Source organism: Sarcophilus harrisii, chromosome 1 (assembly GCF_902635505.1).
Source record: "Sarcophilus harrisii chromosome 1, mSarHar1.11, whole genome shotgun sequence".
NCBI classification, from domain to species: Eukaryota; Metazoa; Chordata; class Mammalia; order Dasyuromorphia; family Dasyuridae; genus Sarcophilus; species Sarcophilus harrisii.
In genome coordinates, this window is record NC_045426.1 from 543138437 (window position 1) to 543162384 (window position 23948).

The window sequence follows — 23948 nt, forward strand, 5'->3', positions numbered from 1 at the left end:
AAGATAAGGTAACTATATTTTGATTTGTATGTTAGAAAAGAATGATTATTATTTAGTTCCTTATAGTTATAATTTCAGTAACAAATGTAGATAGGGCACTTAAGGCACTTTTCTAAAACATATCCAGGGTGAACATTTGTGATGATGGAGACTAAGAAAGGGATACAGAAAGATACAAGAAAGGGTAGACAAAAGATAGAGCATGGCCTTGGGAAAATATCATGGGAAGGAGAAGACTGTTTTCTACCCCTTTAAATATTCTTTGGTCCTAAGCAGTAGGACTTCTAATCAAGTCTTAGAAAGATGACTCTATCCCACATGGACCACTAGGAGAATGAATGGTCCCTTGGATTAACAAACTACTTGAATGTAAAAATCTTGTAAACATCAAACAAGGGTAGTAACATTTTTCTCTGAGTAGTTCTGGGGGAAGAAATTATGTATGTAACTAGATCTTAAAATGATGCAATTCTATGTATTATTAGAAAATGTGACCCAAAAGTATGCAGATAAGGTAACTATATTTTTATTTATAGTTTGGAAAATAATGATTATTATTTAGTTCATCAAAATTGTTAATTATAACTTCAGTATCAAATGTAGAGAGGGCAAGCAGACTAAAAGATATTATTCAAAAGAGTAATTTCCAAACACTAATGTTATTGCAATAACAAACCTCAAAAAAATGCATAAATGGAAACTTCCTCATGAAATGCTATGTAAATAAAAATAAAAAACACCAGTTTTTACACTTGGAAGACTGAATTCAAATCCCCAGATGAGCTAATTACTGAACAAATCATTTAATATATTTCAGTTTCAATTTCTTCTTCAACAAAATCAGAGGATTGAACTGTATGAGATTTCTAAGGTCCCTCCAGTTCTCTACATATGACCCAATGCTAGAAAATATCCAATGTGCATTGGTGGCACAATGAATATAGCACTGGGCCTGGACTCATTTTCCTAAGTTCAAATCTGGCCTCAGATATTTACTATATGATCCTCTGTAAGTTACTTAATCTTAACTTCCTCAGGTTCCTTATTTGTAAAAATGAACTGAAAAAAGAAATGGCAAACTATTCTAGTATCTTTGCCAAGAAAACCCCAAATGGAGTCACAGTCAAATACGACTTTAAAAATGACTAAACAATACATACACTTCTTCTTTTTTGAGTAGTTATTATAGCATATTCAAAGAGGTGTCTTACTTATGTGACAATTTTCAAAATACCATATTCTTTTTAATATTGAGCAATAGAGATTGCACCTATGATTTTATATTATAAGAACTTCTAGGTAAGAAAATACCCTCTATCAATACAGGTTGACACCTTCTCTGTAAGTTACAATACAAACCTTAAGGAAGGTAGTTGCCTAGAGCTCCAAAGATTATAGAGTCAATATGTATTAATAGCATGATCTGAACCCAAGTCTTCTAGCTTTGAGTTTTGCTTTCTATTCATTATGCCACATTGTTTATCTCTATACATTAAACTCCATTGAGTAAAATGAACTTTTTAAACAACAAAAATTACATTTTTATGAAATAAAACTGAAAGTGGTTTGCCACCTTCAGTTAGAAAAAAAAAAGAATTAAACTCAATGATTTAAAAATTATTTGAAAGTTTGTTCATTGTGAGATTAAAAATTATCTCTTCAATGTCTACTTCATTTTAGGTGTTCAAATAATAAATAGAGAACTCAATGATACTCTGATAAATCTATTACACATAAAAGTTCCTCCTTTAATGATGCAGACTCTAACTGTTCCATGTTCCATCCTGAGTAATTCTTGCCTAAGTTTTCCATTAAATACTCCCTGTACAGGTCACCTACTAAATCTCTTGATACTGAAATGGCTACCAATGGAGTTATACCTTCCTTCTTCTTAAGACTGAACCAGCATTTTTTCCTAATCATATCAAGTAACATCCTTTATAATGCTTTTCCATCTTTTCCCATTTCTAAAACTTTTGCTAAAAATTATATATTACACCTATTTGCTTTGTTATACTTCTGTTTAGGTAGTTTTCGTCAAAACAGAAACACCTCGAACCCACGGAGTTTTTTTTATCATTGTGGTAGGTCCTTAATATAAGCTTTGTTATATAAATGAACAGAGAGCATTCTTGATAAAATAGTTTTGAGAAGGAAATAGGCAGGTTTTCACAAACCATATCTACAACACAAAATTCTGAAAAAGATGATATCCACCGCAGGGATTTGTATTCTACACAGACAATTTTTGTTTTTTGGTTTTTTGCTGAGGCAATTGGGGTTAAATGACTTGCCCAGGGTCACCACAGCTAGGAAGTATTAAATGTTTGAGGCCAGATTTGAACTCAGATTCTCCTGACTTCAGGGTTGGTGCTCTATCCACTGAGGTACCTACTAGCCCCTACAAAGATAACTTTAAAAAGAGCATTTTGCTCACACATAGTGTCAGCCGGGAACAAAATAGTTACTTCAAATGTTTAATGTATTGAATTAAATTGAAACCATCAATATTCTTCCATGTAACAATATCCTCCTAGGACAGAAAATGAAAGCTTGAGGCCTGAAAAAAAAGTGAGATTTACAGACTCTAAAAGGAACCCTGACCTAATGACTTTATGGTAGACCTTCAATGAAAGTAGTTAAGTATCGTTTTTCAGTATACAAAATGTGACTAATAACAGATAGCTTCCTGCAAGCTTTATCTTCTTAGAGTAGTTGTTTATTCTTCATTTTTTGATGAGGACCAAAGACATCACAGAGGGAAGTTTTAACTAGTAAGTAAACTAGACTTAAGTGAGGCAGAGCTGCACAAAATCATCAGTCTCTCTCCTCCACTCTTCAATGTTCAATGGAAAAACAGACGTCAAATGACTGATGATGGTTCAGGAAGCAGCAAATAATCTTGGCTTTGATGACTGACCAAGCTCTAAGTGCTCTAAGTTGCCTGCTTCATTGGAAGCACCACTATCACTTTGTTCATTGGAACAAAAGTCTTCATGTACCTGGGATAGATGTCTCCTTAACTCATCAAGAGGTTTTAGGGCTATTGTTTACTTTCAACATGTTTTAGCCCATCTGCTATTAGAGTGGTCAGGTGTGGCTGTGGCACATGCTACAGTTTATTAGAGCCATGGGTAAGAACTGGGTGAGAGGTAGATAGGCCAGGTACTCTAGCCACTGTGCCACCTAGCTACTTCATTCATAAAGTTATTTTACTCTATATTACTCTATCATATGTATACGCCACAGAATCTTCTAGTAGCTATTCCACTTTCAACTTCCATTATCTATGACTGAGACTTTGTCATCTTGATAACTTCTCCATCATTTCAAGGAAATGAGAAATAACTCTTTGCCTCTCCTTATATCCTTCCTCTGATGCACTGTCGTCCCCCCCCCCCCAAAAAAAGGTTGGAAATGAAACAATAAAACAATGTCCAAAGTTATTCTACCTTTAAAACTCCCTTGGCTCTTATAATGGTTAAAGATGTACCTATACTTGTTAGGCACATATTTATTTAAACTTGGAACCAAATCAAGGAAATTGGTCTGTGGTGGGGATAGGAGGAGGTGAGGAGTTAAAGCATAAGGTAAGCTTTGTGAGCACAATGTTCCAACACACTAAACAAACCAATCTCTGACATGTATTCAACTCAATCAACATTTAATAAGTGCCTACAGCATATGAAGCCCTGTACTAGGTATTTCAGTGTTATAAAAGATGAATGTGAGCTCTGTGTTCAAACTTTTATTTAATCGAAATAGGTTTTGCATGACTTCATATGTATAATCTGTATCAGGTTGCCTTTCCTTCTCAAGAAGGAAAGGGGGAAAAGAAGGAAGGGAGGGAATTTGGGACTCAAAAAAAATTTTTTTAAAATAAATGTTAAAAATTGCTTTTAACTTAATTGAGAAAAAAATGATAGTTTAAAAGACCAAATTTCTATTTGGTAAAGAAAAGAGACATCCATTGAACAAGCAAGTGGTTATTATTAACTACATACTGTGGTATGTAGATTCAAAACTAAAAACCCCACAAAAACCCTAAAACTCTGCCCTCAAGAAGGCTATGGAGGGGAGAAGAGTGAAAGAAGAAAAACATTGGCATTTATCTCTCACACACATACACACACACACACACATACACAATATACATACACACACATATATGACTTTGGAGGGTTGGAGGAGTACAAATTGAGGTAAAGTCTCATATAGAAAATGGCAATTAAGCTGTGCTATGGATTATAAAGCAGCAGGTACAATGGATAGAACACTTTCTGAAGTCAAGATGACCAGAGTGTTCAAATCTAACCTCAGACACTTACTAACTGTGATCCTAGACAAATCACTTCACCCTGTTTATTTCAGTTTCCTCATCTATAAACAGAACCAGAGAAGGAAATAGCAAACTGCCTCAGTGTCTTTACCAAGAAAATCCCAAATGAGATAGCAGTTTTACACAACTGAATATACACCATAATGTTTAGAAATTTTGATCAGAAAAATAATTTTCTTTTTTAAAGTCTTGATCCAGAATTTATAATTCCTCTACTACCTCTGGCAATGAGTAAGAAAGAGTTAAGTAATAGTATTCAAAGCATTATCTCCTGGTGACTAGTATTCATTCAGAAATGAGAGAGGACAAAAAGAGAAGAAAAGCAAGGTGGAACTCCACTCTGGCACCAAATACCACTGTTATGTGGTAGCCTTCTACACTAGAAAGAGGAAGCTTGAACCCCTTTGTCTACACCTATAGTTTATAGAAAGATCACATCAACTGTCTGATTTAATGAGTGTGATGTCGTTCTAGGCATCAACTCCATTTAAAGGACCTTCCAAATTCATACTTTCTTACATACAGAAACATCTTCAGGATTAAGGGACTTTGAGGATCATTTTATCTCTTCTCCCCATTTTACAGTTGAAAGAATTAAAGTTGGATGGAGCATTTCTGATTTGCTCAAGTACACTTATGTAACAAAAACAAAACAAAACAAAACAAACAAACAAAAAAAGAGGTTTGAATTAAAGTCTTCTGATTGAGAAGTAAGTATTCTTTGTACTGCTTGACATCCCCCTTCCCCCTCCCCAAGGAAAAATGGATGAGGTTATTATTTTTTTCCTGTTTGACTTTGTTATAAGAGAACTCTTATAAGTAGGAGTAATCTATAAATATATGCAGTACAAAATCAAAACATTAATAAAATTCAAAGTGACAAAAAATTGTAATTAAATTGTTTTGAAAAGTATAGAAAGAATGGCAGGCTGAGTCAGAAATCCTGCTTTCCAATGCCATTTCTGCTATTGACTTAGCTGTGTATCCTTGGAAAAATATCTTCACTCCTCTGTGCCTCAGATTCCACAAACACAAAATAAGGAGACTAAACCATCTCTAATTAATGTAAATTTTTTTTAAAAATATATTTTATTTTACATATAAAGAAGCTAAAGGATAACTTGTACCAGTCAGAAAGTTAACTGGGTCTAGAATTTATGTCTCTTGCTTCAGCTTCTACCCTTTAGTAGCGATTCCTTTAAAGCCATAGAGGCGGTGAAAGCATGAGGGAAGAAGGATGATTAAATGTAGATGAAAGGCAGAAAAAGTTTTCCTATGCAAATAAATCAGGCCCAGACTTAAAAGATACTGTTGGCAAATAGTAATAGATAAAAAGAGATCCTCAAATTAAGCCAACAATTCTTATAACAATCAGAAACCTCAAGGGAATGACATTAAGTAGTAAAAAGGTTGATGAAAAATCATTGGCATTATCCTCAGGCTATCTGCAATGCTGAGAGACAGTCTCGTTCACAGATTGATAGAAAAAAAATTGGGGGAAAATAGGAAAATTCTGAAATGAAAATCTTTGCTTACACAAATTACAGAACAGATATTCTTAACTATTTTTGTGTGTTATTACTCTGTTGGCAGTCTAATGAAATCTACAGATCCTTTTCAGAATGTTTTAAATGCATAAACTAAAATACATATAATTACAAAAAAAAAAAAAAACCCAATTGTTTTGGAACAAAGCAATAAAAATATTTTAAACCAATTTTATAGACCCTACCTTAATAAAACTTGTTCCAAAGTATACATTTGGAACACATAAATTTCTATTTACATATTCCATGCTTGGTCTTCCCTTTTATTTGAAATATCCTTGCATCTTTGTCTATGACTATCCTATCTATCTTTCCCAGATCCAAATAAAATTCTATCTTCTCCATAACGTCTTCCCTTGCAGATTCCAATTTGTGTTGTCTGAATGTTTTTAACATAATCTACACCTAATAAGCCATACCTTTATTTTTAACTTCATTTAGCAATTTATTCAAATCAATATTTATCAAGGTCATAAACTGAGGTTTATCAAATAGCCTCTATGTGTCAGGTCTTTTCTTCATGTGGATATGTTTCATCTTTCCAGTTAGATGCTAGGCACAGTTAACAGAAGAGCCTTCAATTCCCAATAGTCAAAGATCCTGCATCTCTTCTGACCTAACACTATTACTTCTTATTTCTTATAACTTTTTTCTTCCTTCAAACAGTTTACTCAGAGGTAATCAGGCTCTGGCAAAATTTTATCATCCTAGATAAACTCATAAGAGATAGCCATAACTGTCATATTGAGTACTGACTTTGGAATCAGGAAAACCAGAGACTGATCCTTCCATCTGATTGTGTGAACCTGAGCAAATCACCCAAGCTCTCATTCTTATGGCCCCCACCATGTACCTAAGAATAGCATAGGAGATGTAAATCTGTATCAGTAGAGGTTACTTCCTCACTAGGAATTCCCTTCATGTATCATTATCATAGATCTGGCCTAAAAACAACTTGTAAAATCTCACAAAAAAAAATAAAATAAAATAAATCAAAATACTACACACTGCCTATGTGATCCTGAGGAAGTAATTTACATTTGCAGTGTCCTGAGATGATTCTTAGGAACTATAAATTGAAAAGAAGGTGTTGATAGGTGTTTCCTCACTGGAAGATCCATAATCCAATAAAACACAATCCAACTGGTCCACCCAAATGAAAGATAACTGCCAATTAGGCTACATCATTTCCATCAGCTTTTACTTCCCAGAAAGAGAAAGTCTACTTGGGAAACAATATTACTGCCCAAAAGTTGTTTGTAAGCAGGTACAGAGCAAAGGGAGATGGATGACATTCAGAACATAATCTTTCCAAAGTTTCTGTTTCACCATACCACCCATTTCCACAATAGGCAAGGAATATATTTACCAAACATTATCTGAATATCAATACTGGCTAATCAGGTAATCCACACTCTCTTCTGGACAGTGCCATACTGCTATACTGATATGTTTATGAGCTGACTCTTTTTTTTTTTCTTTAAACTCCATATATGTCCCCCAAAAAACTTGTGTTTTCATGTATCATTATATTATCAAAAGACTCCATGGAACTTAGCAGGATCAGGGAGTAATCCCAGGATGAGCTGCCACTGCCCACTGTTTCCCCAGTTGCAAGCTGGTCCCAGTGTACAGTTGCAACCAGTGTTCTTTTAGAGTGAAAAAAAGAATCTTTTATTTGATTCTTGTGAGATTCAAGTGTCCTCCCAAGAAGAATATTTCGAATACAGAATCAGGAGCAAGGTTGCAAGCTAGTTCCGGAGCAGAGTTGCAACCAATACTCTTAGAGTGAATGAAGAATCTTTTGCTCAATTCTTGCAAGAATAGAGTAAGAAGCAAACTTTGCACTCTAAATTCACTTCCTTACTCTGCCCCCCCCCCAAGTTTGTATTGGTCAGATTTACAGTTAGATACAATTATCAAATTACAATCAGAGCTACAATTGGTCACTTTACAATCCTCTTTAGTTACCTATTCTATAGGTCAAAAGGCTTGTGCTTTGACCCTAGCCAATCTGGCTGGCTTAAGCCCAACCCCTTTGTCAGGAACTTTGTTTAGCTAGTTCCTTGATTTATGTGGTGATTGGATACATATTAATAAAATACTTCATCCCTCCCTTCATCCTGTTTTGATATAGGTGGAAACCTAACTCTTCACTGTTAACATGTTCCAATTTCCAAGATTATAATGTATATACTGTTATAGTATTCTCTCTGATGCTACTTATTCATCACTCACTTAGTGAGACTGCTTAGAAGTACCCCAGTAACACATAAACAGATCATCTATTGGACCATTTAAACCTCAAGTATAAAATGGATTATTCACTTATGTTTCAAAGTGTCATCTTCTGACTTTACTGCCCAAATTCTAGTACTTTAGAGTACCCCATTTTTGAAGACTTCAGTTCCCTAGGCACTGGAATAGGAAATAAATAGTATTTATAAAGTACTGACTCCATGTCAAGTATTGGACTAAGTAAAATCTAAGAACAAAAACAGAAAAACAAGACAATCCCTGCTTTCAAAGTGCCTACATTCAAAATGAACCCATAAAAGATGGCTCACTTGTAAGGAGAAGTCCTGGCAAGTGTTTCCAAATATAATTCTCCTGACCTCTCTCAAGTTCAATGCCTCCAAAACAGATTTTATGGTGTTAAATGACACTCAACCTAGATTTCCTTTCCAAATGAGTAGAAGTATCATTATCTTAGGCTAATAACTTCATATCCATCTTTGATTCCCTCATTCTCCTGAATACTAGGAAGATCTATGACAATTACTAAAGGAGATAAGCCATGTAAAAATAAGCACAGTATATTTGGAATGTTTCGAGAATGCAATGGAATATATCCAAGGGATAGATCACTTCTGGCTAAGGATAATCTGAAAAAACTTCCTGTAAGGAGTGGCATTTGTGCTGGGATTTGAAAGATAGTTAAGAATAATGGGGCAGGGCAGGGGAAATGGAATGAATGATATTATGAGGAAAAATAATGACATAAGAAAAGGCACAAAAGAGATAGGAATTAATAGTATTCGGTAAACAGTGGATAGTTTGGTTTGATTTGATTGGGACTTGTGTTGATTGAAAGGAAGGTGTGGAAAGTGCAATCACTTTGGAGTCAAAGATTATGCCAGTGATTTTGGCCACAGACACAACTCCCTATCTACCTCTAAGATAAACTCCTTTTATCCTTTTTGAATTTTATCTTGTTAGATATTTTGGATTCTACCACTTTCTTTGCAATCTATCCTGCCCATTTCAATTTTACCAATGAGCATGCTATCAATGCCTTTATCTGAATTCTTAAAAGAAAAAAAAAAAGGCAGCCAGGTGACTTAGTAGATATAGCACTGAGCCTAGAGTCAGGAAGACTTGAATTCAAATGTGACCTCAGACATTTACTTAGGAAGTGATCATGGGCATATCACTTAATATTGTTCACATCAGTTTTTTCCTCATCTATTAAATGAGTTGAAGAAAGAAATGACAAATCACTCCATTACCTTTGCCAAGAAAACTCTAAAACACAACTGAAAAAATGATTCAGCAGTAATAAATAAAAAAGGAATATCTACCTGAGATGCTGATATTTTGGCAATGAAACATTAACAACTATTCTGAATTTATCTATTCAATCAATTTTCTTTAGTTTGGGACTATGTCACTTAGAGTTCATTCAGTGAGCCATGAGTTTTTAGGAAGGAAAGTGATACTGAAAGAGATATGGTAAAAAGATTAATCTGGTCGTGACATATCAGAGGGACAGGAGGTATAAAGAAATGGGAGGTGAAAAGGACAGTCAAGAAGGTATTACAATGAATCCAGCCTAAATGTAACCAAAGACGGTAAAAATTAAAATGACATTGATAAAAATTAATATTATTAATATTAATGACAATTACAATAGTATTTATACAGTGCTTTAAGATTTGCAACGTAACTTTATAAATATATCAAATCATTTTATCCTCACAATGACCCTCGCTAAGAGAGATGTGTAAAGCATTTCTTGAACTTAGTACACAACTAGATATGAGGGATAGGGAAGAAGCAACGTTAAGGGAGAAGTTAATTCTAAAGGTTCCAAATTTATTTGGGAAATTAATGATATAAAAATAAGTAATTGGAGAAGACCTTGGAAAATTTTAATATTAGGATGAAGTTATAAAAAGTTCAATTATAGAAAGAATAAGGTGGTATTCCAGTGAGACCTTCAGATGAATTTGTCTTATAAGCAGTTAAGATTGGACCTCAAGCAAAAACTAGAGATAAATACTTATGAGTCCCCTGTATTAAGCAAACAATACTCTCTTTGCCTCTCTCTCAGTTAATGAGACTACTTCATGTACCTTTTTTTTTTCCTGAGGCAATTGGGATTAAGTGACTTGCCAAGGGTCACATAGCTAGGAAGTGTTAAGTATCTAAAGCCAAATTTGAACTCAGATGGTCTTCCTGATTTCAGGGCTGGTGCTCCATCTATTCTCCATCTAGCTGCCCCTACTTTATCTACTTATTAAGACTCTACCATATACAAAGGCCTTGTGTTGGCACTGGGAATGCTAAAGCAAAGAAGAAATAGTCCCTAACCTCAAGGATTTATAATCCAATTGACTATATATCTTCTATTACTGCTATCCCTTTCCCATTATGACTTTCTTCATCCCAGGTTTTTATGGGTTGGCTTAAGAAATTTGACTGAGAATTTTTTTGGAGTTTGCAGAAACCTCAGAAAACATGCAAGGTCAATAGACAACACAGAAAAAATTTAGGAATCCAGAAATGCATAAAGTGTATGCATAGTTATTATATGATTAACATATTCTTATCTTTTAATAATTAATAATTTAGACTTCTGAAAGGAAGGCCAAAAAAGTTAGAAAGATTTTCCAGATTGCAGGGGCACACCCATGATGTGGAAGAGTTAACTGTATTTTCTAATGTTTTCTTGCAAACATAGCTAATTTTGTCTACTCTACTCCTGTGTCTAGCACAGCACTGAGTATATAGTAAGAACTGATAAATACTTGCTGAGTCATTGATCTTTATCCTTGTAGTTTTGATAGCTGGGAGAGGAGTAAATGAAGACACAGGGAGGGTTCAATTATCTCAGCTTAAACTTTTTTGAGGTTAATTGTTGTTCTTTAAAAACTTGCCCAGTGGCTCACTGTGACTTGGAGTGTACAATGAATTATTAAACACTATGCCAATGGTACACAAGCTTTGGCAGGCCCTACCAAAATAGGAAGGCCCAGTAACAGTTTAAGCTGAACTTCTGTATTCTGGGCACTGGCTTAGAGCTTATTTCAGAGAAAATTTCATGAACAAATTGGCTATAGGGTGACATGTTTCAGCAACTGTCTACTCTCGAACACTATTTACTTAGCAGTCAACATCCACAAAATCAAATGGCTTTGGAGCTTCCAATGAAGAAGTTAAGCTTTGGAGCTTCCAATGAAGAAGTTAAAAATACCACAGCAAATTTGTTCAACTTGGTCTCCCATATAACAACAGAAAAACATAGGAGTTCTCAAATGAGCTCAGATTTGAAAAGGACGTACTCATATAATGGAAAAGTACCACTTCTTATAAAGAATATAATTAAGGAAGGCCAAAGCCCAGCCCACACTGAGTAGAGGCTTACAAAGGGACCATGGACAATAACAAGGATTATTTTATGGATGTTCAGAGCAAGAAGGATAAAGAAAGAATCATTTAGTTGCTTGGAACAGATGTTTTAATAATAACAGAAAACAGAAAGAAAGCAAAGCTATTATTTTTATTCTTTTTTAGACTGAAAGCTCTCAAAGAGCCTATTGCCTCTTTTTTGCATCTTCCAAATTAGAACAGTTCCAAGGAACACAGTAGACACTTAATAAAGGTTTGTTGGTTGATTGATTGATTTTTGCCCATCACAAAAATAATTTTTAATCTGGAAAAAATAGCACAAATATAATTAACAGAAAATTTAAAATAATATATAATTACTAAAATTCACATAACAGTTTAAAGATGTGCAAAACACTTTACAAATATGATCTCATTTTATTCTCATGATGTCAAGAAAGGCGATGTTATGAATTTCATATTACATATATGAAAACTGAGGCACTGCGCTCAAATGATTTGCCCAAAGTCAAATAATTAGTACCAATCTAAGACTGAGTTATTTTAACTAAGTCTTCTTGACTCAAATATGATGATATGAAGTCACATAGCTACTTTAATTAAATTCAAGTTTCCAGACTTAAGACAAATTTCATCCCAAGGATTTTGAAAAAGCTTGATGGCATGAACTCAGAAACTCACAGCTGGCAAATTTTGTAAAACTATGTAGAATGGGAAAAGTATTATTAAATTAGATGGCCAAAAATATTAAAACTAACAAGATTCTATTTATTCTTATCACATGATCCAAGTGCTATATAAAATAATCAAATCAACTGCATAAGTGCTGGTGGGGAGAGATTGGTTCAGTAACAAGTTACAAGAGATGGAAAGAAAGATCTTTGTTCATCAAGTTCAATAAAAACCAAGTGACTTATGTAGCTGCCAAAAGAGATAACTGAATATGGTATCTAGAACAATGAACTAGACAAACTGGAGGGCAGCTAGATGAACCAAAGTGGATAGAGGGTTAGGTCTGAGTTGAAAATTCATCTTCCTGAATTCAAATCCAGCCTCAGATACTTGGTAGCTGTGTGACCCTAGGGTAAGTCACTTAGCCTTATTTGCCTCTGTTTCCTCATCTGTAAAATGAGCTAGAGAAATAACAAAACATCCTAGGATCTTTGCCACAAGTGGGTCATGAAGAGTTGGATATGACTGAATAACAAAAAATAAAAGGAAATAATATTCATGATTACTACAGTATAAATAAAAAGATCACTAAAAGAAAGTTGAAATCTGAGTAATAAAAAAAAAAAACTGAAGGCCTCAGAGAAGGTGGAATACTAAGACAGAATACTGTAAACATAATTAGAAACATTCTCAGTATCAGATATTTTTGCTTAATTCTTAAAACTTAAATTATCTTAATTAATAATTGAGCTTATTTTTTTTCTTTGTCACAAGGAAGGATTCAATTTAGGGAGTGGGAAATGACCATGTTATAAAGGCAACAGGCCTTAAATAAAATATATTTTAAAAGATTTCCCCTTATGGCCAAAAGCAGCTTTCACAGTCAGACATGGGCCACCTTTACAATTCTTAGACCTATTCCCTGCAAATGAAAAGAGAACCTGTTTCCTTTATGGTTGCCTAGGTCACACTCTGAGCAACGATCAAGGTAAAATATTCCTTGCCTCACTCTAATTTGAATGATTTATAGCTGTAAATCATGCTAAAGAAAAAGATTGGCAAACATAAGGAGCTCAGGTTTAAGGCCTTCTTCTTATAGCATCCTATGAAACTACTTTATGTGATCATTGTTTCCCACAGTACCTAGCAATACAGTCTTAGAAATACACATTGAAAGAACTTAATAAATGTTTTAGTATCTTTTGGATAATTCCAAATTGTTTTCCAGAATGTAGGACCAATTCGTGGCTCCACCAAGAATATATTAGTATGCCTGTGTTTCTACATTCTCAGCAACAACTATTTTACATTTTCTCTTTCTTTTTAATATGAAGAGTATGAGAAATCAGAGTTGTTTTAATTTACAATTACATTATTACAATTGATTTGACTATTTTTTCATATCATTGATAATCAGTTACATTTCTTCTTTTGAAAACATGTTCATATCTTTGGATCACTTATGTATTGGGAATAGATTTGGGGCTTATTCATTTGTGTCATTTCCCTATATCTATCTATTCCCCATCCCTCTGTCTCTCCCTCCCTTCCTCTTTACCTCCCCTTTCTCCACCCCCAAATACTATCTATACATACACTTATTCTTGTTACAAATTGTGTTCATTAAAAATCTTTTTAATTATATATCATCATAACTTTATATTTTGTCCTTTACAATCTTTTCTGTATCTCATTTGGTTATAAAATTATGGTTATTTAACTTTTTGTGATATGATCTTTTTACATTTAATTTACTTTTCAATTTGGAACTCATTGCAGTAGTAATGGTATAAGTTTAAACCTATTTACTGAGAGGGTACTTTGCAATATTCCTCCCAGTTCTTACAGAATTGGGAGTCCTTCCACCAGTAGCTTGTGATCTTGGAATTATCAAACACTGGGATAACGTATTGAACTTCTTCTGGTTCATACTTATCTAGTCTCTTCCATACTGACCTATATTCTATTTTTTAGAACATGGAATATTCTGCTTAAACTTCTTCCTTTCTATACTGAGATGTAGTAGAAGCTTAAATGAACAGGAGAATTTGGGCACCACTTTAGGAAGACCTTTACAAATGATACTGGATTCATTTTTGCTTGTTTTTTAAACAAGGTCTGTGATTTCACTAGTATAAAGAATTTCTCAAAAGAAAGTTTCCACTATAAATGCGGACTAAGTTTCAGTTTACTCACCTCTAAAAGAAGGGAATTGGACCAGGTCGCCTGTGAGAGGTTTTTTCCAGGTCCCAAACTTAGAACATTCTAGTCTTACAGAGTTGCTTTTGGCACTGAGAAGTTAGGTAACAGTATCCAAGGTCATACAGTCATTGCATATAATAGGTAAGACATATTGGGTTCATTACTCTGATATTACACAAAGCAAGAGAATAACAAAAGTATGCTATATTGTACCTTTATTGTGTTAAGAGTGCAGGTTAGTATGGATTATCAAAATATACAACGAATAGGACAACCTGACAGGAGGAGCTTGTCCTTCTCCTCTCATCAACTAAAAACCAAGAAGGTAGGGTGAACTATACTTAATCTTTTATTTCCTTTTCTTATTTTCTGAGAGGAAATACCAAAAGAATATTGCTGTTATTGTTCAGAAGTTTCAGTCATGTCTGACTCTTTAAGAATCCATTTAAAGTTTTCTTGGCTAAGACACTGGAATACTTTGCTGTTTCCTTCTCCAATTCATTTTACAGATGAGGAAGAGTAAAACAAACAGGGTTAAGTGATTTGCCCAGGGTCACACAGCAAGTATCTGAGGCTAGATTTGAACTCAGGAAGGTGACTTTTCCTAACTCTTCAGCCTGCACTCTACTGCACCATTTAGAGCTGGCTGCCAATAGATTGCCAGAAATCCAACAATCAGAAGAGGCGAGAGAAAAACCAAGAGGCAGCACATATAATCAAACTGTGTATCTTCAAGTTAACTAAATCTATAATATGAACCCAGTAGGGAAGTGATAACTATGACATTTGCTTACAAGATGTATGGAAGAATCAAAGCAGGCTTTTTACTGGATTTACTTAGGGAAAGCACAATTGATTATTAAAGTAACAAATCACCATAAAAGAAAATAAAGTGATGCTGATGATTCTCCCTACATGTCCATGAGATTAAGATACATGAAGTAGAAAATATGTAGAATCATGTGGTTTTTTTTCTGACTATTTCTGTTTTCTGCTAATTCCTGGAAAACAAATACATTCTAAGAACCAAAATGACCATTTCCTTGATTCCAGTCTTGTTTTTTCCTCTTCAGTTTTCAGAAACTGACATTGCAGCATCATTTCCCCATTTCCCCATTCCTACATCAGCAGGAGATGTAAGCCACTTATTTGTTACCATCCTTTATATATGCTCAGTAAACATTAAAGCCATCTTATTACTTTTCTCCCTCATCATGGGGCTATGCCAGAAAAGGCACTAAATGAAATTTTATTATTATCATGAGGAACCCTGTAAACACATGCTGCTCCAATTGCCAGAGTAAATAAAACATGCTGTTTTAACTTTTATGAGCCGCTGAATTTTTAGTCATTCCAAGGATTTGGTTATTCCTGGTATCTTAGAGGGGAAAAAAAAAAGTCTCTGCAATTCAATTTATTGCATTTATAGATAAGACATCCTGTCAAGTAATAGTGATACAAAGATGAAACTGAATAGTTCCTAACTCCAAAGAGTTTACTGATTCACAGGGGAGATAAGACAGGACACAAATGACAAGAAGACAAGTTGGCATGTGATATAGGCCTTAGATAAGATAGTAGACATAAAACAAAATGGCAAGATATAGTAAGACTAAGAACTCTAGATTAGTTTTAGTTTGGCCACTAAACTAACTATATGACTTTTGGAGAAATCTCAAGTCTCTAAATTTCAGTTTCCACATCTGCAGAATGAGGAGGTTAGACATGAATTCTATGGCCTCTTAGAAGTTCAGTAATTCTAAGAATCACATAATCATTGTACAGGTTAAAAATCAGAACATTAAGACTCCACAGGAAGCCAGTGAGGAGGCTCATCACCTGTGAGGAAAATTACACTTTTAAAACTGCAATGCAGTTCTTTGAAATAAATTAGTGTTTGGACAGTCTGATAAAGCTTATGGATCCCTTCTCAAACTATGTTTTCAAATTGTGACATAAAGTATATAAGATTACAAAGAAAATGAATTATACTAAAATATAATTATTGAAATATTTTAAGTTTACTAGTTAAGAATCCTTGTGCTTCAGTAAAACCCTCTGGTGTTTTTTCAAATAAAAAAACTAAGACTCAGAAAATTTAAGTGATTTGAAGAAAAAAAAAATCAATACAGAACTTTTTGATGGTAGAATAAGAAATGAAGTCTAGCTAATTTTTTTCTATCTAATTTTTTTAATGCTTTTTTTTTTAAGTGTCATACATGTTTTCTTCAATAGCTCTCTATAGAAATAATTCTTTCCCTCAACTCAAAGGTTTTTCTCCTACAAATAAGCTGATCTATACTCTCCCATCTCCATGGAAATCTATCTTTCTAAACATTTATTTCAATAACCTGATCACAAAAAGTCATGCTCTATTTCCACAGAGGCAAAGTGGTCACTTCTGAAGGGAGGTACTTAGGGAATTAGAACTCAATCTTCCATAGGTCTGCTTTAGATCATATCCAAAAGGATTTACTCTCAAGAGGTACCAGAAAAGTCTAGTTACAATAGGTTTTTATTCATAGATGTATTTCTACCTTTAACATGGTATGAACCCCAAGATCACCTGAGCTGAATCTGATATCTCAGATGAAGAACACATTTACTTATCAATTTAGCTCCAGCTGGTAAATTGTGAGGAGAGTACCAGTTAACACAACACTCAGTAGCTAGTCTTCTATGACACAGTGAAAACTGACTAAGTATCAGGCACTGATTTAGAGAGTATTAGGTAGCACAGTGGATAGAACACTAAGTCTGGAGTCAGGAAGACCTGAGTTCAAATTTAGCCTCAGACAGTAACTAGTTTTGTAATTCTGGGCAAGTCACTTAATTTCTTTCAGTTTCCTCAACTACAAAGCAAGGATAATAATAACACCTACTTCCCAGAATTGTTATGAAGATCAAATGAGATGATTATTTTTTTTAAGTGTAAATTGTAAAGATAAAACTTAACACTGTGCCTAGTACATAGTAGGTATTTAATAAATGCTTGTTTCCTTCTTTGTGTAAAGAAAATTAGATATGGAGTCAGAAGACCAGGATTTTAAAGATAAAAGTTAGCACTGTGCCTCATACATAGTAGGTATTTAATAAATACCTGTTCCCTTCCTTGTGTAAAGAAAATTAGATATGGAGTCAGAAGACCAGGATTCATTTCCTGGTTCTATTCTTTATTCTTTGAGAAACCTCAGACAAATCATTTATCTCATTGGCCTTTACAATGAAGAATTTAAATCTCCAGGATCTCTTTTTAAGTTTAAATCCTAATTATGATCCTTAACCATTGCAAGATATATCATTAAATGCAAAAACAAATTATACAATATTGCTGAGCCTCAATTTCCTGATCCAAGAAAAACCAATCAATAAATCACTAAGCATTTATTAAATGTACTATATGCCAGATTAGTTGTTAAGAATACAAGACACAATGCAGGAATTGTCCTAGATTATTGCTAAGGTTTCTACCAATCCCATCATTCTATGAACAAGTATTCAGCATCATTTTAACATAATTTACTTTTATTAGATTTTTAAAAAATTTTCAGCTAACAAGTAATTTACAGATTTAATCTGGTCATTTCACTAGCCCACCATGTCAAAAACATTTGAAAAAAACAAAAATGAAAACAAAATGAATCCCTCAATACACAGCTGCCATCTTCTATGTCCTTAATTTTTTTTCTTTTTTAAAAAAAAGGTAATAGTTTATTTTCCCTTCCAATTATATGTATAAACAATTTTTAACAGTTGGGCTTTTTTATTTAAAGTTATGAGTTCCAAATTCTTCCCTAGCTTTGCTTCTTTTCCTTTCCCTCTCACTGAGAGGGTAAACAATCTGATATAAATTATATATGTACCATCATGTAAAATATATTTTCACATTATTTCACATCAATCAATTAATTAATTATTCACAATAATTATTAATTATTCACATGAAATATTTCACATTAAGAAAGAAAGAAAAAAGAAAGAGAGAGAGGAAGGGAGGGAGGGAGGGAGGAAGGAAAGAAAGAAGGAAGGAAAGGAGGAAGAGAAAAAAAAAGTAAGAAAGAAAAGGAAAAACTATGCTTTGTTCTGCATTCAGATTACACCATTTCTTTCTTTAAAGATTAATAGCATTTTTCATCCTGAGTTCTTTAGAATTGTCTTGGATCATTGTGCTGATGAGAATAACTAAGTCATTCACAGCCTGTCCAAGAATTTGAGCTGACTATTCCTCATACTGCAGACTCCATTATCTCTCAGGGGTCCTCAAACTTTTTAAATATGGGGCCAGTTCACTATCCCTCAGACTGTTGGAGGGCCAGACTATAGTAAAAACAAAAACTTTGTTTTGTGGGCCTTTAAATAAAGAAACTTCATAGCCTTGGGTGAGGGAGATAACTTTCCTCAGCTGCTGCATCTGGCCCACGGGCTGTAGTTTGAGGACCCCTGCTTAGATCCTTCAATACTTAGGGAAGACCGGAGTTCAAATCCAGGCTTGGGTACTTACTAGCTGTAGGACTCTGGGTAAGATATTAAGCCTATTTGTATCGGTTTCATCAACTGTAAAGTGGGAATAAAATATCTATTTCATAAGGTTGTTGTGAGAATCAAATGAGATATCTGTAAAACATTTACACTGGGCTAAGTTGGCATTTAATAAATGCTTTGTTCCCCTCCCTTCCCTATGAAGTACTTAATAGATACTGACTTATCATGACATTGACTTATCATGAGCTAAAAAAAGGAACTTTTAACAATCTAGTACAAAGCTTTCATAATAAATAGGAGTATTAAGGCCCAGAAAGGTCAAGACTTGTTCAAAGTTAGGTATGCATCAAAGTCATTATTTAAATCCAGGTTCTTTGGTTCTGACTCCCAAATGAGGATTTATTGCACTAACCACTAAGCCAAGAATGATTCTAAGCCAATCCCCTTTAGGACAACATATTCCCTAATCATGCCAATTGATCAAGGGTTCACTGGATTGACTCGGGGCCTATTAGGCGATAGAAGATGGATTTTTCTCATGTCAGTATCAGACTTCAGTCCACAATTACATTTTGTTACAGTAGTTGGATACAAGCAATCAGATGCCAAGGGGAATAAGAATATATCTCCACATTGGTGCATGGACACTATAATTAGAATATCTATGCAAATCATCATTGGCCCAGAGTCTGAAAGAAATCAAGTAGAATAAAAGCTAATTTAAAAAAAAGAAAAAGGGAAAAACTCCAATAAAGATTAGATATGTAGCCCTGAGACCGTTTTCTTTCCTGAGACATTGCCACAAGGCCAGCATTATGCCTGATCCAGTCATGACTTCTTTATGTCCATGAATTTGTGCAGGGTATTCCCCATATTATAGAGTATGCAGTCTCTACAACTCCTTGAATCCTTCAAGACCTAAATTAAAGCCAGTGAAATCTTCCCTGAACCATCCCCCCTCCCAACCTCTAATACCTCACACCCAGCTAAAATCCATCTACCTCATTAAGTTTTAACCATATTTTAGCTAGATCTCTATTTTTTAATCACATTTTACCTTTTGGGATTGTATATGTCTAACATATCAAATAGCTTGCTGCTGTCTTGGGGAATGGAGAAGGGGAGAAGGAAGGAAGAAAATATTTGGAACATAAAATCTTACAGAAATGAATGTTGAAAACTATCTTTGCATGTATTTGGAAAAATAAAATACTACTGAGAAAACATATATTTTACCTTTTGTCTTATCCTCTGTTAATCCTTGAAAAAAACCCGTAACTTATATGAAATAAATACTTAAATGTTCATTGAAATGAATTTAGTCCTTATGACATCAATAAACATGAATAAGTGGATATTTTGAATCCATCTGAAAAGATTAGGATAGCAAGTAGTAAAATCAGTTGAGAAAAGAAGTGTCATCTTCCTTTATGTTAGTGTTTATATTGTAAACCACTGCAGAAGTCCTTCCATGGATAATATAAAGTCAATAAGTCAATAAACATTTATTAAGTTCTCACTGTATGCCGCAAACTATTACAGAAAAGAAAAAGACAGTCCCCTGCTTTCCCACAATTCACAATCTAATAATGAGAACAAGTAAAAGAAATAAAATCACTGCCAAAGCAAGAAAAGATTTATTTGCTCTAGGTCTGGCTATTCTTTTTGGATGAAGATGAGAGTTTAAAACATTTATACTGGAGTAAGAGCTTTTGCCTTTCAGGCAACTTTTGTTGAAAGTACACAGCTAATCCGAGCTCCTATGTAAATTAATGTGGTTTGGAATTTATGTTAGTTTTAAAGAGAGTAACTGGGCTAGACAGGGTCCTACCTCTTTCGAACTTCAACCGTTGGTAAAGCTGAAATTGATCCACTGATACCAAGCAGGCAATCTGAAACCAAAAAAAGAAAGGTGAGAATCCCAGAACTATTTGGGGCTGTGTTTGTTACTACCTCTAGAGTTCTTTCCTGGTTTAGTTTTTTGTACCATCCAAAAGCAAAACCTTAACACTTCTTATTGCTTTTCTAGTACTCCCATATAAGTCAGCCCTGTGGCTAGGCAGCACAATGGATAGAGGGCTAGGTCTGGAGTCTGGAAGACGTGAATCCAAATGTTGCCTCAGATACTTACTAGCTGTGTGACCCTAAAGAAATCATTTAATCCTATTTGCCTCAGTTTTCTCATCTGTAAAATGAGCTGGAGAAGGAAATGGCAACCTAATCTAATATCTTTGCCAACATAACCCCAAAAAGGATCATGAAGAATTGTGGACAAACAAAGCATCCTCTGAGAGAGGGCACCAAGGAGAAAGCATTAAGAAATCACCTAGTCCAACCTTCTTATTTCACATATAAGAAAACCCAGACACAGAAAGAGGTTCACTTGGGAAATTAGTGATCTCCACCCCATGTTCTGTCTATTACACTGCCAAGCACATACTCTTCTGGAGCAAGACATCTTGTTTTGAAAAGATCATGAATTTCACTTTCTAGAATACAAAGCAACTAATGCCAATTAGATTGGAGATAGTGGGAAAACTCTTCTACTGAAGAATTCTGATCAATTCTATAATCAATCATGATGTGGGCTATCTTTATCTCTTTACAGAGCAGCTATAGATAACAGGTGCAAAACATTTCTGGACAACATTTTTTATGCTTTTTTGTTATAAGAAAAGTTTTTTGGTTTGGTTTTGTCTCTAAATTTGGAAGTGAATGAGGGACAGAGCGAACAATTGTCAGTCAGTCTTTTCAATCGTGTATAACTCTTTGTGGTCCCATTTAAGGTTTTCTTTGGCAAAGATACTGGAGTGGTTTGACATTTCCTTCTCTAGCCCATTTTATAGATGAAAAAACTGAGATAAACAAGCTTAAGTGACTTGTCCAAAGCCACACAGCTAGTAAGTGTCTATGGCTGAATTTGAACTCAGGTCTTCCTGATTCTAGACCCAGTGCTCTGCACTGCAACCCCTAGCCAAGAAGCTAAGGATAGTTATATCATTTAAAAAAAAAAATGAGTGTTGAAGCATTTTTGGAAAACCTTCAGAAGAAAAAAGGCAAATTCTTTGTAACAGAAATGAAGAGTTTCCTCTACAGTCTATTTTGTCTGTCCTTTATATATGCAAATTTTTATATTTGTTAATGTTTATCACATTCATAATATTTTTAAACGATAATAATTTTAAAGCAATTAGGAAATAAAACTATCAGTCTTTCCAGATGATATGATGATATAATTAGAGAATTCTAGAAAAGCATCCAAAAACCTACTAGAAGCAATTAACAGCTTTAGCAAAGTTACAAGATATAAAATAAACCCATGCAAATCATCAGAATTTCTATATATTATAGACAAGCCCAACAGCAAGAGATAGAATGAGAAATTCCATTTAAAATTACTGTAGACAAAATAAAATACTTGGGGGTCTACCTGCCAAGACAAACCCAAGAACTATATGAGCACAATTACAAAACACTTCTCACACAAATAAAGTCAGATCTAAACAAATGGAAAAATAGCAATTGTTCATGAGTAGGCCAAACTAAAAAAATAAAAACAATTCTGCCTAAATTGATCTACTTGTTCAGTATTGTACCATCAAACTGCCAAGGGAAAAAAAAAAAACACCTATTTTATAGAATTAGAAAAAATAAATAACAAAATGTATCTGGAAGAACAAAAGGTCAAGAATATCAAGGTAAGTAATGAAAAAAAAAAAATACAAAGGATGGTAACTTAGCAGTACCAAAGGTAAAATTATATTATAAAGCAGCAGACTTCAAAACCATCTGGCTAAGAAATAGAGTGATGGATCACTGGAATAGCTTAGATACACAAGACACAAAAATCAAGACCTATAGTTATCTAGTATTTGATAAACCCTCCAAACTCCAGTTTCTGAAAGAACTCACTATTTGACAAAAATTGCTGAGAAAACTGGAAAATAATATCCCAGAAACTCAGCATAGACCTACATCTCACACCCCATGCCAAAATAAGATAAAAATAGGTACCTGATTTGGGCATAAAAGATGATTATCATAAATAAATTAGGAAAAAAAGGGATAATTTACCTATCAGATCTTTGGAGAAGGGAAGAATTTATGACCAAAGAACTAGAGAACATTATGAAAGGCAAAATGGACAATTTTGATTATATTTAATTAAAAAGGGTTTGCAAACAAAACCAACAGAAAAAATCTTTATAGCCAGTGTTTCTGATAAAGGTCTCATTTCTAAAATATATAAAGAACTGTGTCAAATTTATAAGGCTACAAGTCATTCCACAATTGATAAATGATCAAAGGATATGAACAGGCAATTTCCAGATGATGAAATTAAAGCTATCTATAGTTATATGAAAAAATGCCTAAATCACTACTGAATAGAAAAATGCAAATTAAAACAATTCTGAAGTACCATCTAATATCGCTCAGGTTGGCAAAGATGACAGAAAAAGATAATGATAAATGTTGGAAGGGATGTGGAAAAACTGGGACACTAAATGCATTGATACTTGTGAAAAGATCTGGTCATCAGAGAAAGAACTCTGGGAGATGACTAAAAACCATTACATTGAATTCCCAATCCCTATATTTATGCCCACCTGCATTTTTTATCTCCTTTACAAGCTAATTGTACAATATTTCAGAGTCTGATTCTTTTTGTACAGCAAAATAACGTTTTGGTCATGTATACTTATTGTGTATCTAATTTATATTTTAATGTACTTAACATCTACTGGTCATCCTGCCATCTGGGGGAGGAGGTGGGGGGTAAGAGGTGAAAAATTGGAACAAGAGGTTTGGCAATTGTTAATGCTGTAAAGTTACCCATGCATATATCCTGTAAATAAAAGGCTATTAAAAAAAAAAAAAAAGATCTGGTCATTCTAGAGAGTAATTTGGAACTATGCGAAAGGGCTATAAAACAATACATACAGTTCAACCTAATAATATCATTACTGGAACTCTATCCCAAAGAAATCATAAAGAAGGGAAAAGGACCCACATGTGCAAAAATGTTTCCAGCCCCTCTTTAATTGGAAAATGAGTAGATGCCCATCAATTAGGGA

The 23948-nt window shown here is 34.0% G+C and overlaps 1 protein-coding gene across 5 annotated transcripts in view; it reads right to left on the minus strand.

Moving 5' to 3' along the window:
• RNF144B (ring finger protein 144B) overlaps positions 1-23948 on the minus strand; it is a 204021-nt gene that overhangs the window by 13373 nt on the left and 166700 nt on the right. For all 5 annotated transcript variants that reach the window (XM_031946795.1, XM_031946793.1, XM_031946792.1 and 2 more), the window contains one exon: positions 20705-20765. In XM_031946795.1, coding sequence (XP_031802655.1) covers positions 20705-20765 — 61 coding nt within the window. The remainder of the gene's footprint in view (positions 1-20704; positions 20766-23948) is intronic.